This window comes from Salvia hispanica, chromosome 5 (genome assembly GCF_029641045.1).
Source record: "Salvia hispanica isolate PSC_SH4W2 chromosome 5, Shi_PSC_v1, whole genome shotgun sequence".
Classification (NCBI taxonomy): domain Eukaryota; kingdom Viridiplantae; phylum Streptophyta; class Magnoliopsida; order Lamiales; family Lamiaceae; genus Salvia; species Salvia hispanica.
In genome coordinates this window covers 38,938,229-38,959,838 of record NC_142696.1, presented here as the reverse complement: position 1 = coordinate 38,959,838, position 21,610 = coordinate 38,938,229, and the positions used below count along the sequence as shown (strand labels likewise).

At 33.4% G+C, this 21,610-nt stretch overlaps 1 protein-coding gene across 1 annotated transcript; it reads left to right on the top strand.

Moving 5' to 3' along the window:
- The first annotated feature begins 12,388 nt into the window (after positions 1-12,388).
- On the top strand, positions 12,389-15,672 carry LOC125190758 (uncharacterized). The gene is made up of 12 exons (XM_089058594.1): positions 12,389-12,708; positions 13,509-13,640; positions 13,714-13,773; positions 13,901-13,977; positions 14,064-14,120; positions 14,232-14,298; positions 14,414-14,473; positions 14,578-14,654; positions 14,748-14,804; positions 15,031-15,151; positions 15,254-15,385; positions 15,473-15,672. The coding sequence occupies exons 1-11, from the start codon at positions 12,550-12,552 to the stop codon at positions 15,380-15,382; spliced, it is 996 nt and encodes a 331-aa protein (XP_088914720.1). The 5' UTR covers positions 12,389-12,549; the 3' UTR covers positions 15,383-15,385; positions 15,473-15,672.
- Positions 15,673-21,610: the final 5,938 nt, after the last annotated feature.

The window sequence follows — 21,610 nt, the reverse complement described above, 5'->3', positions numbered from 1 at the left end:
CTCTCTCTGTCCCATTAGAAATGCAACGTTTTCCTTTTTAGTTTGTCCCATTAAAAATGAAACGTTTCTAAAAATGGAAACAATACTCTCTCTACTTTTTCTTCTCTCTTACTTTACTCTATCTTCATTAACTCACAAAACAACACTACCTAAAATCCTGTGCCGAAAAGCAAATGTTGCATATTTAATGGGACGGAGGGAGTATAATAGTATATGTTAACATTTTGAATGTTCTAAACATGTCGACTGCGTATATTGTAGTCGAGAGGACCCTCACTTTCTATTCCTTTTCTTACCATTTGAGTCGACGACATAGAACACGAACCATATTTTGTCCACAATTGTTTTTTTGACGATAAACGACGTCAACAAATTGTATAGTCAAATGCAACCCCTGAAATAAGTAGTAGAAAAAACATATAACTAATACTAAAAAATTAAAACAACAGGTAAATAAATAATAAATGTTTATTTTTAATTAAAATAAGTTCTTACTTCTTTATAGTTGTAGTCTTTAAATGCTTTGATCAGGTAATCACGTATGAGATCCGACTTTCGTTTATGATCATAAATGGTATCGAATTCTTTGCCAATATCATAGGTATCTCCTTTGGAAATCCTATGAACCTTGGCAGAGATTTGTGTCCATTTGATAATATTAGAAACTGGTGTAGTCTCCCAACTGTAACTAGACGCCCGCCTAATTCTTTCATATCCTTTAAACCGTTCCATATCCTTTAACCCCCCAATTTTCTACCTAAGTGCTTTGGCACCGGTAGAAATTTACACCGTTTTCGTTAGTGTCATATCCAGTAAAAACAAATGTATGGTAGTTGTATTTGTCAAAACTAGGAAGACAAATAGTTCCGTCCCAAATACCATCCTAAAAGTTTAACAAAATTAGAAAAACTTACACATAAAAGATAAATATATAGTACTACAATATAGATAAAATGGGTCAAACCCTTACTTTAGGCCCCTAAAAGTTAAGGCGCATAATTGTACTTAATATTATATGTCAAACCCTTACTTTAGGTCACTAGATAGATGATTTTTTTTAGTGGAAGTATAAGTTGTTACTACATATTAGTCTAACATTTAGTACTTTAAGAGATACAATATCTTTACTAAACAGAATACCCCCAACAACTGAGCCATTAACAAGAGTTTCCAGTAACTTCGACTCATTCGCAGGAACAACCATGTGGTGATCTACTCTGACCCCATTCCATTCCTTAACGGAGGAAAATATGTATGATAAGAATATAGACAAATAGGGGAAAAAAAAATTTGGTTCTTTAAACTATTTATACCTTTTTCTTCGGTTCACAACTACCAAGTAGTGACTTCCACTTATTATCTGATGAAAGTGTGTTTTTGTATTCATTCGACTTCTTCTCAATCACAATATACACACCCTATTTAAATAGGCTAGGGATTACCCATATATGCTAAGATTTACCCTAGTCACAAAATCAGGAATTATACTAATTTCCTAATTACCGTGAACTACAAAATCTTCTCACCCCTTAATTGATTTTCCTTTCTAACACTCCCCCTCAAGTTAAGTAATGGGTCACACATTCTTAACTTGCCCAATACTTCATGAAAGTTCCTTCCATCTACAGCCTTCGTAAGGATATCTGCCAATTGATCTTCAGATCTCACAAAAGGAAGCTCTACAGTCTTGGCTTCTATATTGTCTTTGATGAAATGCCGATCCACCTCGACGTGCTTTGTACGGTCATGCTGAACTGGGTTTTCAGATATACTGATTGCTGCCTTGTTGTCACAAAACAATTTGCACGACTTCTGCGAATTGAGGCTTAGTTCGGTCATTAATTTCCTCAACCACAGGATTTCAGTCAACCCACTCTTAATCCCTCTGAACTCTGCCTCGGCGCTCGACAAAGCAACTACTTTCTGTTTCTTGCTTCGCCATGTGACAAGATTTCCTCCTACAAATGTGAAATACCCAGCCGTAGATTTTCGGTCATTTGGGTTACCTGCCCAGTCAGCATCCGTAAAACCATGAATCTCCAAGTGGCCGTGGTTTTCGAACAAAATTCCATGGCCTGGCGTCCCTTTCAGGTATCGGACAATCCTCAAAGCTGCTTCCCAGTGTGCAACTTGGGGTGCATGCATAAACTGACTTACTACACCGACTGCATAAGCAATGTCAGGCCTGGTGTGGGAAAGGTAGATCAGTTTCCCAACCAAGCGCTGGTATCTCGTGCGGTGAGTTGGTTCTGCTCCTTCAACTATCCGCAAGCCATGATTCTGAACCATAGGTGTGTCGGCCGGCTTACACTCCATCAATCCTGTTTCTGCCAATAGGTCAAGCACATACTTCCGTTGACTTATAAAAATTCCTTTCCTTGATCTCAGCACCTCAATTCCCAGAAAATATTTGAGTAGTCCTAAGTCTTTCATTTGGAACTCCGCAAATAGATTCTTCCTTATCTGTTTTATTTCTTCTTCATCATCACCAGTGAGAATCATGTCATCTACATAGATAATCAGACACGTAATCTTCCCTTCTCTCTTCTTCAGAAACAATGTGTGGTCAGAGTTGCTCTGCCTGTACCCGTATTTCTTCATAGCTTCTGTGAATCTCCCAAACCATGCTCTTGGCGACTGTTTTAGCCCATACAGTGTTCTCTGCAACTTGCAAACCTTCCCTCCTGTAAATTCTCCAGTAAACCCTGGAGGGGCATCCATATAAATCGGCTTCTTGAGCTCCCCATGCAAGAAGGCGTTCGTTACGTCGAACTGATGCAACGGCCATTCTCTGGTTGCTGCTATTGCAAATAGCACCCGAATAGTGCTCATCTTCGCCACAGGTGAGAATGTCTCGGCGTAGTCAACTCCATAGGTCTGAGTGTATCCCTTGGCTACTAGCCTTGCTTTATACCGTTCAATTGACCCATCTGGCCTCCTCTTGATGGTGAAGACCCATCGACACCCTAGTGTTCGAACTCCATCCGGTTTCAGACATATTTCCCAAGTGTTGTTTTTTTATCAAAGCCTGCATCTCTACTAGCATTGCTTCCCTCCAGTGTGGAATTTTCATAGCCTCTTCGGCTGTTTGGGGCAATTCTTCCTCCCCATAGAGGGCTGCTTCGAATGCCCTTGCCATCTCAGTTAAATTTACCTTTGCCGGATTCGCCATAGAATATCTGCCTTTGCTGGTCCTTTCAGGACTATATCTCTTTGCTGGGATTCCCCGAGTACTTCTAAAAGGAAGTACATAGCGGCCTGTATCACCATCAATGGCTGCATTCTCGCCCTCATCTACACCAGAATTGTTAGAGGAAATAACTGTACTTTCTGAGCTTGGTTCAAGAATTACCTCGAATATCACTGGAGGAGGACTAGAATCAGACGTAGACGATTGAGGAGGCTCCACAGCAGATGTGACTGGCTCGGCGATGACACTAGCTTGTTCTGTTAGTTCCACGATTGAGTTGCTTGATTGTGGCACACGCAAATTAAGGGGTCTAATTATTTCACATTCCCCCTGAAGATTATAACTCTCTCCCTGACCCCGAGTTTGGGTGTGATAAAAATATTCTCTCCAAAAAATTACAATTCACGGTTGTTATAATTTTTCGAGACCCCGGGTCATAGCACCGATACCCTTTCTGATTTATCCCATACCCCAAAAAAACACATTTTATTGCACATGCAGAAAATTTGTTCCTTTCATGTTTTGGCACATGCACATAAACCGAGCAACCAAAGATTTTAAGCGGAAGGTGTAGGAATATCAGTTAGGGATGAGAGAGTTTGCAAAGGTGTTTTCATACCTAGTATTTTGGTAGGCAGTCTATTAATCAGGTAGACGGCAGTAGCAACTGCTCAGGCCAGAGGAATTTAGGCACATTTGAGTCAAAGAAAAGGGCCCGTGTAACTTCTAGGATTATCCGATTCTTCCTTTCGGCTACACCATTCTATTCGGGCGTGTAGGGGCACGAGGTTTGATGAATTAAACCCTTCTCCTTAAAAAATTCTGACATATCTTTGTTAACGAATTCCCTGCCATTGTCAGACCTAAGGGTTTTGACTGTTGTTTGAAATTGTGTTTGGATCATAGTAAAGAACTGAGTAAATTTTTCAAAAACATCAGATTTATTCTTCAAAAAATATACCCATGTCAATCTAGTGCAATCATCCACAAAAATCAAAAAATATTTGAAACCATGATCACCACTAATAGGGGCCGGACACCAAACGTCAGCATGCACTAAAGAGAAAATATCCTTAACACGAGTATCATTTGATCGAAAAGACTGTCTGTGATTTTTTGCCAACACACATGACTCGCAAGTAATATCTTTAAACTGAGAAAACTTTGGAAAAAGAATTTTTAAATAACCCGAAGATGGATGTCCCAATCTATGATGCCACAGCCAAGCTTCCCGATTCACAGATCCGTGAGCAAGCATCGCGGTGCCACCTTGTTGAGCAATCTCATCTATGTAGTAGAGGCCTTGACGCTCAGTGCCACGCCCAATTATCCTCCTCGTCCTGATATCCTGTAATACACAAAAGCTTGGATGCATCAGTAAAGTACAGTTTAATTCTTTCGTCACATGGCTAATGGACATGAGTTTATGAGATAATTTGGGCACATAAAGGCAGTTTTTGAGTTTCAGGGTAGGAGAAATTTCAATAGTCCCACTCCCACTCACAGCAGTAAACTCTCCATCTGCAGTTTGTATTTGACTTTTTGACCCCTCACATAAATCAGTGAAATCCTTTTTATCATAAGACATAGTATCAGTAGCCCCACAGTAAAAAATCCACCCACTCTCCTTAGGGTCGTTTCTACTTTGAGCTATACATGCAATAGGGATACGTTGCAAGGGGGCAAACCGGTTTGGAGTACAAAAAGACTTTTCATGTAATTTAGGGGCTGAATTTCGAATTCTAGAGAGCTGGGGTCCTAACTGCATATATTTGGAATTATGGGGAGCATGATATAAATATTCTGGTTGATGGGGTTTTCTTTTTGCAAGGTTAATATTTGAGGGATCAATCTGCAAAAGAAATTTGGGATTAGGATTCAAGAATCCTAATCCGTTACCTCCCATCGACCCGCCGCCCCCTTTCCTTTCTGCAAAAGATGCTCCGCCGATTCCGGTGGTCTCGCCGGATCTTCCGCCACCTCCGACATCCCCTATTCTCCCACGAGTGTTGGTGGCATCCTGGTTGCACACTCCCTGTAGAAATAGCCCGACGCCCCTGCCACCTCCACCGCCGCTGCCTTCCTCCATTCCGATGGCCAGCCTCGCCTTCGCCTTTTGATTCTCGTCCCACCACTTAGGGAAACTAAGGAGGAGGAAGCATGATTCTCTGGTATGTTTTTGTCTACCACAGTGGGAGCACCACAATTTTGATTTGTCTGGTTTGAATCCTCCTCCTCTGCGATTGGGTCGGCGGCTCGCGGTGGCGGTGGTTGACTCCGGGCAATGAATCCTAGCCCCACTCCGCCCGATGATGAGTCCTCGTTGGTTGCGACAGTCTGAGAGTCCGAGTTTGCTGCCGGTGGCATGATTTTGAGCCGAGTAGCCTCTCGTTTCACTCGTCCGTACGCGATTTCGGCTGAGGGCAGTGGATGCTCTTTGAGGATGTCGCGCCTAATCGCATCGTATCGTTCGTTCAATCCGGTGAGAAACTTGAACAAGCGTCTCGTTCCCATTCGTTTATAGCCCTTCGCTCCTGGTTCCGTTGGCGCCGGTATTCCTGTGAGATGCCAGAGTGCTCGTCTGCCTCCACTGGCTATTCTCTTCAGTTTCTGCCAAAGGGGGTAAGTGGATCCGTTGAGCTTGACTGCCAGAGTAACGTTTTTACTCATTCTTAATCTTTAATCATCGTTGATGTTGGGTTTGTCCTCCTTGTTGTCTCCTTGATCTGTCATGGCCGAGATTTAGTATTCTCAGGCTATGATGATTTTGTTCTGAGCCTTTGCTCTGGTACCATGATGAAAGTGTGTTTTTGTATTCATTCGACTTCTTCTCAATCACAATATACACACCCTATTTAAATAGGCTAGGGATTACCCATATATGCTAAGATTTACCCTAGTCACAAAATCAGGAATTATACTAATTTCCTAATTACCGTGAACTACAAAATCTTCTCACCCCTTAATTGATTTTCCTTTCTAACATTATCTTTTTCTTTCGGTTCACTGTCATCTGCATTCTGCCTATACACTCTTTCTAGTTGAATTCCATTCTTTTCTACCCACTTAAACGATACCGAAGTTGGGTTCATGTAAAACCACTTTTCATCCACATTTGTTCTTATAACCCCTTGGATTCTTTTCGCAACAATCCAATAGCTCTTGCGTGGAGAGTTTACATCTGTCTCCATAAGTAAGATGTGTCCACGATTCAATCACACTTACGGTTATTAATGCCCATCAAATACCTAAATGAAAAGAAAAAAAAAAGATTGAGACAATAAATACATATATTATACAGGTTAAATAAATTGTAACAACCCCTACTTACTACTTAGAGCTGGGTCGATACGGTGTATTGTACCAAAAAAATTATATTGATTTTTAGAGAAAGGATAGTACTACAGGCTAAACATTTTTTTATCCTTATCCTAGATGTAAAGTAATTCTATGATTCCCTTATTCCCTATTTAACTGTTAATATAACAACCACACTGGATTTATTTTCTTATTAACGTGCTATATTTAGGTTTTCTATCTTCTCCTCCCAAAAATGCAGTCATTCTTGATATAATCTCATTTTCTACCATTTCTCATTTTATTATATGACAATTAAAGTGGACAAATGTCATCTAAACAATAATACACATGCTATTTCACTTTTCTAGACTTTTCTTTCATATTATCACACTTTTGAATTTGCTAGACAAACTTATCTTCAATCTTTTAATTTTGTAGTTATTCTTTAAAACAATTGACTCAGCATACATTTTTTTTCTTTTGTTTCTAAATATAACTAAGTAGACTAAGTTGCCTTGAAATTTTAAAATCATAATCTTATAAAAATTATCAGTTATATTTATTAATTACCATTATTTTATTTTCAAAATTATTCGCCGAAAACCTGATTTCCCGATTGTCTAATCGGAAAATTAATTTCTGTCTAAGGTGTTACATGAATACTAGAGCAATAAAATGCTCTAAATAATCCAAAAAAAACACTTACCGGCTCCTTGATCTACAATTAGTGACATGATTTCACTATCAAGATGTCATGCCATGTATAGTGGCAGCTTAGTCGGTACCATGCAAATTTCAAATTTGGATAATTTAGTTTATTCATGTAAACAATCAATTAGCAAACATATGATTTTGTTAATAAATTACTTACCACACGTGGCCGTGAAACTAGTTGTGTCATGTCTGTAATTTGAGAAAAGATTAATAAATTACTTACCACACGTGGCCGTGAAACTAGTTGTGTCATGTCTGTAATTTGAGAAAAGAGTGTCTGTAATTAGTAACCATTTTTGGCCGTCCACAAAAAATAGAGCACATTTATTTATGGAAAGTTTTTAACAAATAATAATCCTACACATCATGACACTAACACCACTTCTTACTTACTTTTTCTCCTTGTCTCTTATTTTTTTCCCTTTTCTCTTACTTTACCGATTCTACATTAAAACTCATGCCATACACCAGTTGCCCTATTTTATGTGGACGGACAAAGTATATTTTTATGAAAAAAAATTACTAGTTTATATTGCCTTATAATATTCTATCTCGATCAAAATAATGGAATAATTCCATGTGTTAGAACAGTAAATCAATCAATTTATATTTTCTTTTGTTATTCTTTTAATTTATTGATTTTATAAAGAAGATTCACTTTACATAAAATTTTAAGATATAAAATATCTTTAAATAGAAATATATATAACTAAGAGTAATATAGACTGTGGAGGTCTTGTACATACATGCACAATGACGGCTGGTCATGTAGATTGATTTTCGACATGTAGGTTAATTCTTGACTAACTTAAGTTTAGTTTTTAGGATTTAATCTTTGTCAAATCCGAATTCAATATACATGTGTACGTATATACACAGTGACGGCTGGTCATGTAGGTTGATTTTCAACATGTAGGTTAATTCTTGACTAATTTAATAAGTTTAGTTATTAGTACGATTTAATCTTTGTCAAATCCGAATTTAATATACATGTGGGGTCCCGTAACCCGTACGTATAGACACAATGACGGTTGGTCATGTAGGTTGATTTTCAACATGTAGGTTAATTCTTGACTAATTTAATAAGTTTAGTTTTTAGTAGGATTTAATCTTTGTCAAATCCGAATTTAATATACCTGTGGAGGTCCCGTACGTACAGACACAGTGACGGCTGGTCATGTAGGTTGATTTTCGACATGTAGGTTATTTATTGACTAATTTAATAAGTTTAGCTTCTAGTAGGATTTAATCTTTGTCAAATCCGAATTTAATATACATGTGGAGGTCCCGTACGTACAGACACAGTGACGGTTGGTCATGTCGGTTGATTTTCGACATGTAGGTTAATTATTAATTAATTTAATAAGTTTAGTGTTTAGTAGGATTTAATCTTTGTCAAATCCGAATTTAATATACATGTGGAGGTCTCGTACGTACAGATACAGTGACGGCTGGTCATGTATGTTGACTTTCGACATGTAGGTTAATTCTTGACTAATTTAATAAGTTTTGTTTTTAGGATTTAATCTTTGTCAAATCCGAATTTAATATACTTGTGGGGTCCCGTACGTATAGACACAGTGACGGCTGATCATGTAGGTTGATTTTCGACACGTAGGTTAATTCTTGACTAATTTAATAAGTTTAGTTTTTAGTAGGATTTAATCTTTGTCAAATCCGAATTTAATATACATGTGGAGGTCCCGTATGTAGAGCCACAGTGACGGCTGGTCATTTAGGTTGATTTTCGACATGTAGGTTAATTCTTGACTAATTTAATAAGTTTAGTTTTTAGGATTTAATTTTTGTCAAATCCGAATTTAATATATATGTGGAGGTCTCGTACGTATAGACACAATGACGACCGGTCATCATGTAGGTTGATTTTTGACGGTAGTAGATTTTGGATGTAGGTTAATTTTTGACTAATTTAATAATTTTAGTTTTTAAGATTTAATCTTTGTCAAAAAAAATTTTATGTCAAATATTCTTATACTTTGTCAATAAATTTAGGTTATATATCTTCTTTATATAAGTTGTGGGATTTTAAGACTCATACTAGCTAGTATTTCATTCTTTATATTCACATATAGTTTCTTTATATTCACATTAGTTTCTCCTCAATTTAGCTATAGGAGCTATTTTATATTTTGAAAATAATAAAGCTAAATTTAATCTTTATATATTTCTGTTGAAAATGGAAAATAAGAACTTAATTTAATTGTTTGCTAGCTGCCGTCACTAACGCGACACTGTTTGTTGCCGACCGAGATTTAGTTCCTCCGGCCTCCGCTTCCGCCTCTTCCTTCCTCTCTCCTAGCGCAGCTGATCCTAAGTTACCTCCACCGCCACCGTCCGTTGATAGGATTGAATTTAAAAAACTTCCTCCATTTGAAGTTTATTCCTTCCTCTTTCTGATAATATAAAATTTTCATATAGCTTTGAGTCTTTGACCATTGAGACAACCACGTATTTTCCTGCTCAAGCTGACTAGAACTGAAATTGAACAATTTTTTAGGGAAATGTTTTTTAAAATTGATTGTAAATTTGATTAGGTTGAGTGTTTGTTTGAAAATTACCTTGGTATTTCAGGTTTTGTGAGGGCAGATGATCAATAACAAGATCAGAAGTCTAATAAGCTCTGGATTTTTCATATTGAAAATCTACGTAATTATACAATATGATTAATTCTGATTCCTCAAGATAAAATTTCAGATAGCACGGTCATCACCATTAATTGGCATGAGAAAGCTTTATTCATCACAGATTAGTAGGCTGATATTGGATAATGGAGAAAGAACTCTCTAGATAAATCACTATTTTGTAATTTATATCAAAGCCTAGTGTTTTCACTTTTCAGATTCCGCCAGTTAATGGACAAAGAACTCTCTGGATAAATTATTATTAGACTACAACTGCTATAAGAGTTCGCTTTAATGTCATTTTGTAATCTCTTTCATGTTTAGATATTGGACTTGACAGATCATGTTCGAACTTCGTACAAAGTGTTTCTCACCTTATTTGGAAAGGCAGAACTTGTCTCTCGCTGCTGCTGTTTTAATAGTATAATTTCTGACTTTATAATTCCAAATAATGAAAGGTTTTGTTTAATTATCAGGTAGATGCAATTTGTATCCTTGTGAAGGAATATATGACAATCCATTGCTATATGAGAAAGGTCAAATATCTAAATCTGCAGAGTTGGATTTGAATAATTTTGGATTTAAAGATGAGGTGAGGACATTTTAGTTTTCTTATTATAAATGTCACCATTTTTTCTCTCCTGTATTTTTCTTTTTAAGGTGGGGAAAGAAGTTGAACTATGCCAGCGCTCTAGCTAGAGATGGAGTTTATGATGTCACTAAACGTTACATGAAAAAATGGCATAAGGTACTACAATATCATTCCTTATATGTGCATTTTCCTTCCATTTAGACAATATGGACTACATTATCTTTATAAGTTTATTTAGAGACTTTATATTGCAGGTTGTATCATATTTGACACCTCAAGAGAAATGCATAGGAGCTTTCGCTATGAGATGATCATAGAACATCATGAGTGTGAGAGAGGAGGCAAAAGACCAGAGCTTTTCATTATATAACTCTCAATATCACTCATAAATTTAAAACAAGAAATTCATGGAGTACTATTTTTAAAATTATTTTCTAAACACAAAAATTATATAATGCCATAATATCAAAATCAATTCTCTTTATGCAATACATATAGAAAAATGATTTTTTGACATGACATGTCTATTTCATATGACTATATATCGGTGACCCTGTTAATAGGGTCACATGCAAAAAACAAAAAAGTTAGTAATAAAATGATTATAAAATAAAAGTAGGGGGTCATGCCACATGTCACCACAGTACTGGTTACTTAGTAAGTACATTTTTAAATTTAAATTGTTGTATCTATGTGTTGTAATTATTTTATAATTCTAATCTTATTTAATTTACTACCTATATTGTTATTGCGATGTTCTATACATGCCACATTAAATATATTCGGACATAAACTAATTTTTCTTTTATATATTTTGTAAATTTAAATTTATTATAAATTTGATATTGATTTAAAATATAAAAAAAAATATTTAGTTAGGTTGGTTGGGTTAGGGGCTGTGTGTGTGGATGTGAGAGAAATGACTATTTTTATAATGATATTTTATACCCTAGAAAGTAGCAGTACAAGTTTACATGCTCCGTAATAGGGTGTGTTATATTGTTAACTCCCTCTTAAATTGCTAAATATAACTCATTGATAGACATGGGATCATTAAATTAAGGTACAAGATTATTCACTCACGAATATCAAATGCCGTCTAAAAAAATTGTCAATTAATAAAAAGTTAGTTATAAGTAACTTTTAAAAAATATCTTAAAATTTTAAATGATTATAACTATCTCAATTTAAATTATTTTTTCACACAACACATGTCAAATTAAAGATAATTTTATAAGGATTCTAACGAGATTTCACTTACATGTGTTCCGATGTCAAAATTTGAAAACAAAAATTAAATTTTCGTATTTTTGTTATAGCAGGTTAATGTCAACATACCTATGATAATATATCAATGCAATACATATAAAATGTCAATATTAAATTATATTGACATATTCAATTAATTGTATTGATATGTTTAATACACTATATTGACGTTTTGATCTAAAATCATAATTTTAGTAGTTTTCTTATCTTTCTAAATTTAAAAAAATAATAAAATGAAATTATATATGGCAATTTATAAACCACTAGATTTTCACCAATCTCATAATTTTAAATTAGTCATAGTTAATAATTAAAAATTGAGTTAGCAATTTAGCCCCTTCCCCTCCATAATTTATTAAGATAAGAGTATCAAAGTAACATTACGACTCATTTACTACTCATAATGCTAGTACTTACTTATTTTACGGTTGTTCACTTATTTTTTAACTATTTTTTATGACTGATTACGGAATTAATTTACATTAGTCATCATTATTTGATAGACATCATTGACTCATTGTGTTTTTACTATTTGAATCGAAATTGCAAATGGAAATTAAGGAATTTCATGGAAATATTATTTTTTGTTGGAAAAATATAGTGTCATAGTTGACTCGGACAATGAAAACATACCTGTAAATAATTTTACACCTTCAAAAAATATTTCTTGCTGAAAAAGGCAAATCAACAATCCATATTCCATCAAAACCCTGCCAGTCGTCGTCACTCCTCTCATCAGTAATGCCGCAGTAAAATACTTAATCATCCTAGCTTCTAATCTCCCCCATTTTCGATTGGTTCATTGTCGTTTGAACTCGTGTAATTGTTAGGAAGAAAAATCCATGGCTTCCTGCATTCGTATGATTCAATCTGGAATCCGATTGTCGAAATTTCGAGGCATTAATTCTGTTTCAATGATGAATTCGACAGTCTCCAGTCGCACATTTTCGTCGAATTCGCCCAATCAAAGCCCTGTATATCTCTTTGACACTCTTGCATTGGTAACTCTCTCTCTCTCTCTCACCTTTTATTGAATTATTGTTTGAACTGATTAGAATTGACCTGAGGTTTGGAGAGGTAAAGATGAACTTTGAAAATCACTCGGATCCTTTGTTATATTAATAATTTTGATCCTTTATTTCAATATGCAAAATAACTAGCTCGTATGCATTTGCTCTGCTTCGACTCTGTGTGCTAATGTATGTCGTCAAACGTATTGTTTTACTCTGCTGCCAAAAACGTAGTGTTTATTTTGCTCTATTTCATCTCTACAATGTTTAAAGTCAGTGTTACTATATCCAATTACCACTGTTCTTGAGGAATAAAAGCTATTTATATCATGAAGTTTGTCAAATTCAGGTAAGTCTCATTAGGATTGAAGCTGAAATATTAAATTACAAAGTTTCATTTCTTGTCAATTGTGTCATCCGTGCAAAAAGCTCAAAACGACATTGTTTCATTAAAGACACGAAAATATTTATTTTTGTGAAACTATGCTCGTTTTGAGCATTGCCAAAAGAAGCTGTTTATACACGGATTAGACAATAAATAAATATTGAAATTTTGTGATTTAATATTTGTTTACAAACCTTGAGTGATTTGAATTGCTATAATCCCTACTCTTTATAATATAATCATATGGTGACTGATCTTGAGTTAACTGAAGTTATGTTATAAAAGAGAATTTCTAATACCTTTGCATGGCGGCTTTTGTAGGAACTTTGTATTATTAGCACATTATGGTTATTTGTTGATGTCTTTTGTAATATTTGATACACACTCTCTCTCTAACTGTGGGCAGATTAGGAGCTTAGAAGCACAAGGCATCCATACAAAGCAGGCAGAGGCTATAACATCTCAAATGACTTTAGTTCTTAATGTTAGCATGGAATACATATTGCAAAACGTCGCCTCAAAATCTGAGATGCAGAAAGTAAGATGTTACAGTGCTTTGAAACATATAGTATAGCATATATTTGTGATTTGAGTTGAATTTGTTTTTGTAGGTTGTGATGGCAACTGAAACAAATCTTGTAAAGTTGAAGTCTGAAGTGCAAAGTTACATGGTAATAAACTGTTAATTGGCTTAGCACTGATCTAAGTATATTTTGCAATATTTAATATTTAAGCATGAAATTATAAGCAGTGTGAAGAACTATTTAGTCATGCGATGCTCTACTTTTTGTGACGCAGGACAACAATTCTTCGTCTTTGCAAGGTGAAGATGCAAAGATCCGAAACGATATTACCAAATTACATGGTGAACTAAGGTTCCTCTCTTATTCAAACTTTTGTGTGTGCTTATAGTTTCAGACAAGTAAGTTGTATCTGATCAATGACCACTTTTTTCAATTAGGCATGAGATTGACAAAGTTACTTCTGCACAACGTTTGGATTTGAATCTTGAAAGAAGGTAAGAACTCCTAATTCTGTTTCTTGTTTACTTTAGCCTACCATCAAGAAGATACTAGTATAACTCGATATTTTTTTGTGTTTTGCGACATTTGATTTGATCACAAACCAGACGCGTCGATGGGGAGCTTAGTGATATGAGGGCTAGAACCACTGATATCTCCAACCAGCTCAATAATGTGAGGTTTTACTCCAATAGGGGCTGATTTCCAGAAATAACATAATGTTTATCCATGTTAAAAAACAAAAATTACACTTCTTTTACAATGTTGCAACTAACGTGTTAATTTGTAGGCTGTGATGGCAAATGAAACAAGTTTTGTGAAGTTGAAGTCTGAAGTGCAAAGTTCCCTTGTAAGAGAAACTGATTACTGCATTTTGCAGTTTTAAGAGCATAAAATAGTCAGAATATTTTTATATCGCTGATCTTATTGTTTTCCCATCGCTTTCTAATGCAGGATCAGAAGTTCTCCCCATTGCAAAGCAAGGGTGAAAAGCTTCAAAATGATATCGAGAAATTAAGTGGTGAACTAAAGTTTGTTTCTAATTCGATTGAACTCTGACTTCATTTTTTAAGCTATTATTTCGCACAATGTTCGTTCAATTAATTCCCACTTTTTCCTAATAGGCATGAGATTGAAAAGATTACTGCAGCACAACGTTTGGATTTGAATCTTGAGAAAAGGTAAGAACCAATCTTTAATTGTTGCATCATTTCTATATATTCCTTTTCCCACAACATTTTGTAATTTCTACTCATTACTGCAATATGATAACTTGTTTTAGAAAATGTTGTTAGATTGAGCTCATGACTTTTAAGTTATGAGATCGGTTATTCTTCAACTTTAAATCTATTTCGTCGCTGTGGACTTTTTCTTTGCTATATTTGACTACATGGTGTATAAATTCAGGCGCATCGATGACAAGTTTTCGGATGTGAGGGCTGAAATTACTCATCTGACAAACAAGCTTACTGAAACGAGGGCTGAGCTCACCAATCTCTCCAGCAATTTCGACCGGAAACTTGAAATTGTAAGGATTTGTTTTAATTTTGTTCCAAAATATAATTATATGATATTGAACTTATTTTAAAAAGAACATAATATTCAAAATGGACTATTTTTTTGGTGACAGGCAACTCTTGCAATGAAGGCTGATCTAGCAACAAATAAGAGCGATATCACCAAATACTTTCTAGGGGCCATTTTCTCCTCATCTGCTTTTTGCATTGGAATATTATATCGTCTGTTTTCCAAACCATAAGGTACTGATCTATTATTGGAGTTTTTGTCTTTTTTGAAGCCTATTTTTAAATATATATTATAATTTATTTTGAAATGTATTTTTGCCGGTGGCCGCTTTGGTTTACAGAAGAAAGAGATTTTGACAGTAACCATTTCCATTACAATCCAACTGATTTGAATAATCCTTTGTTAGAGAGTTTATTTTAGGTAGTCACTATGTTGTTTGTATTTTCTAATTTCACTAGAACTTTCGTAATCGTCCCACAATTCAGATTCCATCAATCCATGGAAAATTTGCCACAATTTTAATTTGGTTCATCCACAAAAAAATTGTGAGTTTAAAGTGTGACATTTATTCAATCCACACGCACACACTGGCAATAGTATTTTGAAAAGCGTGAATTACATTTTTAGGCTCTATACTTTCAGCGACAAACATTTGCGGTCCATATACTTGCAAAATATCATTTGCGGTCTCCATACTATACCAATTGCTCGTTTCAGGTGCTTTTTCACTTTTTGACCAAATTTTAGGACAAAAACACCCCCAAAAGTCTAAAGGACATTTTTGTACACTCACCTCCAAAAATAGGTACTTATTTTGATATTTATGTTAATTTAGATACTTTAACCGTGATTTATATTTTATTCAAATATTTTTTGTTTGGATTGGTTATAGTATAAAATATATGCATAGTTTTAATTTGGATTTTAACTTGATAAATTCGATTTATTATAAAGCACATATTCTATTTCCTCAAACTAAGATGAATCAATTAAAATGAAATTTATAAAAAAAAATGATTCACATTATAAAAATATTTAGAAATCTTTAAAATATTGTGGCTTTTAAGCACAACTAATTTAATAATATATTAATATTTCAAAAGTATAGAGTAATAGCAATTAAAAATAACATTATATTGGTGTTGGTTCTTTTTTGCCAACTAGGTTGCTTCTTCCTGAAGCTCAAAATCATTTTAATTTCTGTAAGTTACTCTCACAGATTCAGCCCTTCTCATTCATTCAACAATGACCATTTACTCTCCTGCAGAATTTCTACAAGGGCTAAACATAATTTGTAAAATTTGAAGAAGAAAAACTGGAAAAAATAAAATAAAATTGGGTAGGCGTTTAAGCCACACCCTTCGCCACACCCTTCTTTTTGCTAGTTCTGCTCATAACCAATCCAAACAAAAATTATTCGAATAAAACACAAATCATAGTTAAAGTATCCAAACTAACATAAATATCAAAATAAATACCTACTTTTAGAGGTGTACAAAAATGCCCTATAGGTTTTTGGGGGCGTTTTTGTCCAAAAATATGGTCAAAAAGTAAAAAAACACCTGAAATGAGCAAGTGGTATAGTATGGAGATCGCAAATGATATTTTGTAAGTGTAGGAACTGCAAATATTCGTCGTTGAAAGTATAGAGCCTAAAAATTTAATTCACTCTTTTGAAAAAATAGACGTCGTCTATAATGATAACTCTAAACAGTAAAAACTAAACTGTATTATAATGATAACCACATGACATGCCTTATTCCAACTTTAAGCAACACCAATAATTATTTAATTTCTATCTCTTGAAAATCATTCGTTAATCTGTTGGCCACTTGATTTAATACTTTGCTTCTCTGATCCATTTAATTTTGCCACTAACACATGAAACACCTAGTCCCTACGCTTCGTGGGCACTATTTCATTTTGTATTCTAATAATATTATACTAGCAATTATCAATAAACATAAATATATAAATCGAAATGAACAACACTAGACGTACAAGAATGTGACTCACATAAAAAGCTCAAATAATGTTTGTAGCATATCATCCCTCTATTGACTACTAGTATATAGTTAAATATGTAAATGAGATAGATATGATTTGATCTGCATTAACTATAATTAAATTATATATAAATAAAAAGTAAAATGAATATGCATTCGAGGTACATATTGGATCAATTGTCCATTTTTTCTTAAATCCAATTCTCTATTCCATAATTATGCAAATCGAAGATGTTGCAGATAACATAACAGAAGTCGGGTCTTTGAAATTTCCCACCATTCCCCCACTAAACAATTAAATGCTAGTACAAGTTATTATTGGAGGATATTAAATTGATAAGACTTTAGGAGTGGCCATCATAAGATGATAAAGAAAAAGTAAACCAAGACTATTTATTCCTTATGTCAAATTATTCAATTATGAATTTGATGGCATTGGAAGAAATTAATCCAAGCGATCGCCATTGGCTGAGGTGTAGATATAGTATATCAGTATATGACTCACTATAGCCACTGAAATTTGGGATGAATTAACGAATTATTTAGGGACAGTGGTCTTTCTGTTAATAATACTATATGCAGTAGCCAACTCGTTTTAACATTTTGGTCATTTATCGCAAAATGTCCATTTTGCCTTCATTTTTACAGGTTACAACGATTTTAGTATTCGTTTGTATAGATGATACCAAAATACAAGGATTCTTATTATTTATGATAGAATAAAGTTTTAAATTTTCTTAAAATACGAATAGAGATTTGGGAAATGCATTAAAATATTAAATCAAAGTTTGTACCTTAAAATTTGGTTTTGTGTTGCTCAATTTGTACACAGTTGCATCCAACATTTATAGGTCTAGCTAGTTCATATGCTGTACACAGAATGTAGATGATTAATGTTTATGTAATTGAATCTCCTCTCAAGATTCTTTTTCCCATCAATCCAATACTCTCTCTCAAGTTGTGTACTATGATTTCTGATAAAGTCGAATCTTCTTGATTTCTTTCATAATCGAATTTTTTCTTCTTCCTCATTTCTTGGTCATAATTAAACTTAACAAACTTTTGGTATGCAATTTTCTTGAACTGTCAATTTAATGCGGTGAAAGTTGGTGGGTGTGCCGTCCCTATGAAGGCCCTTCATATTTCATTCACATCAAACATAGATTTATGAGATAGTACAAATTAAAATGAATAAATGAGGTCATAAAATATGGAAATCTCTTTTACTCCTTTTGATCCTGAAAAAAATGGAAATGCAATTCTAAAAATAATAATTACTGGAATACTATAAATTATAATGTGATTAGATAACCCAACCCAATTTCATGACCGAGTAATGAAATGAAAGGGTCCACAACCAAATTGAAGGAATGGGCTAAACATTTTAGTATTAACATTAGAACATAATATAAACAACTTTAGAAAACAGCTAAATAATGGAGTACAATAATTTTCGTCCATTAGGATCATTTATGGAGTACTACTATTCTTGTACATGGTCTGAGCTACTCCCAAACATAGTGTTGATGCTCAGTCACATCACGTAGTCTTTGTAGTTAAATGTTGTACAAAGTGTATTATGATATCTGCCTACATGTTTTACACTAACCAAGCGAAGATCATGATCATATGGGAAAACTACTCCCATCGAGTTCTATATATGCATAATTTCATATTTTCAGTATTTATGGTCATAAGTAGTGATCAATGATCATAAAGAATTGCTTTGGTTTTTCAATTTTCGTTGAAAGTCAGAGATGATATTGGAACGATGATGAACTCAATAAATCAGTTTCATGGATCAAAATTCGAAAGCTACTCTGAAACTGGATCAAAATTCGAAAGCTACTCTGAAACTGGATCAAAATTCGAAAGCTACTCTGAAACTATGTGAAATGGTATAGTCGTATAGAGTATAGACACCGTATATATGAGATTATTCTTGGATAATTCTTTTCATGTTTGATGTTATCCTTTTATAGGATATGAGTAAAAGTTGCACCACAAGGAAAGAGATTAATACTACCTCCATCCTATGTTACGTACTCACTTTTCATTTATGTTGTAAATTTGGAATTTATTTTTTAGTGCAATATAACTAAATATATATTTAAGTATAACGAGAGATTACTTAATTAATAAGAGAACACTTAATTAACTCTAATATATTACTAATTAAATTCTCTAATTCTTACTTAAAATAAATACGGAGTATCACTACAAAAATCTCGCGATTTAGCAGCGGAATTTAGCAGCGGATAAACATCCGTCACTATTAGTAGCGGATTTGTAACGAAATATCCGTTGCAAAAGTTAGTAAGGGAATTTGTAGCAGATTTTCAATAAAATTTGGCGGCATAATAGTGCGCCATATTTAGGGACGAATTTAGTAACGGATCCAGTCCGCTAGTAATTAGTAGGAGGCATATCCGCTGCTAATAATTATTTCTTTATTAATAAAAATCTAAATTACAAAATTAAATAAATATAGCGACAGATTCATATTCGCTAGCAAATAGTAGCAGATATATCCACTACTATTAATTATTACAAAATTAAACAAAAGAAATTATAAAAATAAATAAATTTAGCAACGGATTCGTATCCGTTAGTAGTTAATAGCGGAATAAAAATGTCCATTACTATTCTGCGGCTAGAATTTTACTTATTATTTTTTATTTAATTTTGTTATTAGTTAATAGCAATACAAAAAATATGATATAGGAAATTTTAAACAAATTCTCACGTGATTTTGAGTTTGATCCAAAATAAATATAATCCCTCCATTTCGCAGTATTTTTTATTTAATTTTGTTATTAGTTAATAGCAATACAAAAATATGATATAGGAAATTTTAAACAAATTCTCACGTTATTTTGAGTTTGATCCAAAATAAATATAATCCCTCCATTTCGCAGTAGTTGAGTCATTTTTTTTTGCACAAAGATTAATAAAAAATAAATATTAAATATATTAAATGAAAAGATGATAAAATTGGAAAGAGAAAATGCAGAGAGAATAAAGTAAGAGAGGGAATAAAATAGAAGACGGAAAATATGTTGCTTTTTGCTAAAAAGAAAAATTACTCTACTATGGATGGCAGGCAATTTTTGATACGACACGATACGACGACACGGACCCGCACGAAATTAACACGACACGAACACGCACGTTCAGGATTTGGGTCCTTATAGGGTCGACCCAATAAGAACACGAAGATAACGGGTTGGGTCGGGTCGTGTTTGGGTCGGGTTTGGGTTACACGTTAAGAAAAAAAATTATTTTTATTAATTAAAAAATTATTAAACTTTAATTTCTAGTTATTTTTGTTGATTAAAAATATTATACTTTAATTTTAATTAATTAAAAAATATTATACTTTCATTTTATTAATTAAAAATATTAATTAATTTTTCTATAAATTTTAAGAAAATATTATGCTTAGATTTTATTAAAAAATAATATTTTTAATTATTTAATTTTATTATATAGATTTAATATTACTATAATTTAATTTCATTATTTTGATTAAGAAAATAATTATTTTAATTTGGTATTTTTTTATTTTATCATGTAATATCAAGTTTATATCGTATAATAACATCATGTTTTAGTCGTTATCGTATTGTGTCAAGCTAACTTACTATCATTAACAGAGAGTTGACTTTTTTATTTGTACATGATAATACGCACGAACCCGCTGGGTTGGGACACATAAGAACCCGATGATTTCGGGTTGGGTTGAGCTTGGACACGATTGGGTTGTGTCGATAATGGGTTGACACGATAACGACCCAACACGCACGATCTGATAGCCCTTGGAGCATACTAAAGTATAAAAATGACTCAACTATCATGGAACAGAAGGAGTACAATTTTTAATTAAAACAATATTTTTTTTAAAAATTTGAAGATATTTAATTTCAAATTTAATATTTTCTTAAATTATTATAGAATGATTAGTATGTAATTTATTTTAATTTACTTCATATTTTTAAATTTTATTTCAATGTATAATGTTGAAAATGTTTGACAATGTATGTACAATTTATGTATGTTTATCGTTATCCAAATAAATATAAATGTACATAAACTGTATTCGTACATAATATCCCTAAATTTTAAATTTAATTGAATTATTTATGTATTAGTTTTGTTGGGGAGTGATCAATTGCTAACTACAACTAATTTAAGGCCACATGATTTTAAAAAACGTGTGGTCTATAATTTGCCACGTGTAATTTTCGTTTTTATTAATTAAATCGAAAAAGATAAAAAAAACGCCAAATTAGGGTTTTGGATGAAAATGTCAATATAGTGTTTCGAAAATATCAACACAATGCTTTGAGAATGTCAACACAAATTTAGGATTGACATTGTATATGCTTTATATTGACATATTATCTTAGCTGCATTGACATTAACCTGTGTACGAAAAATACGAAAATTCTAGA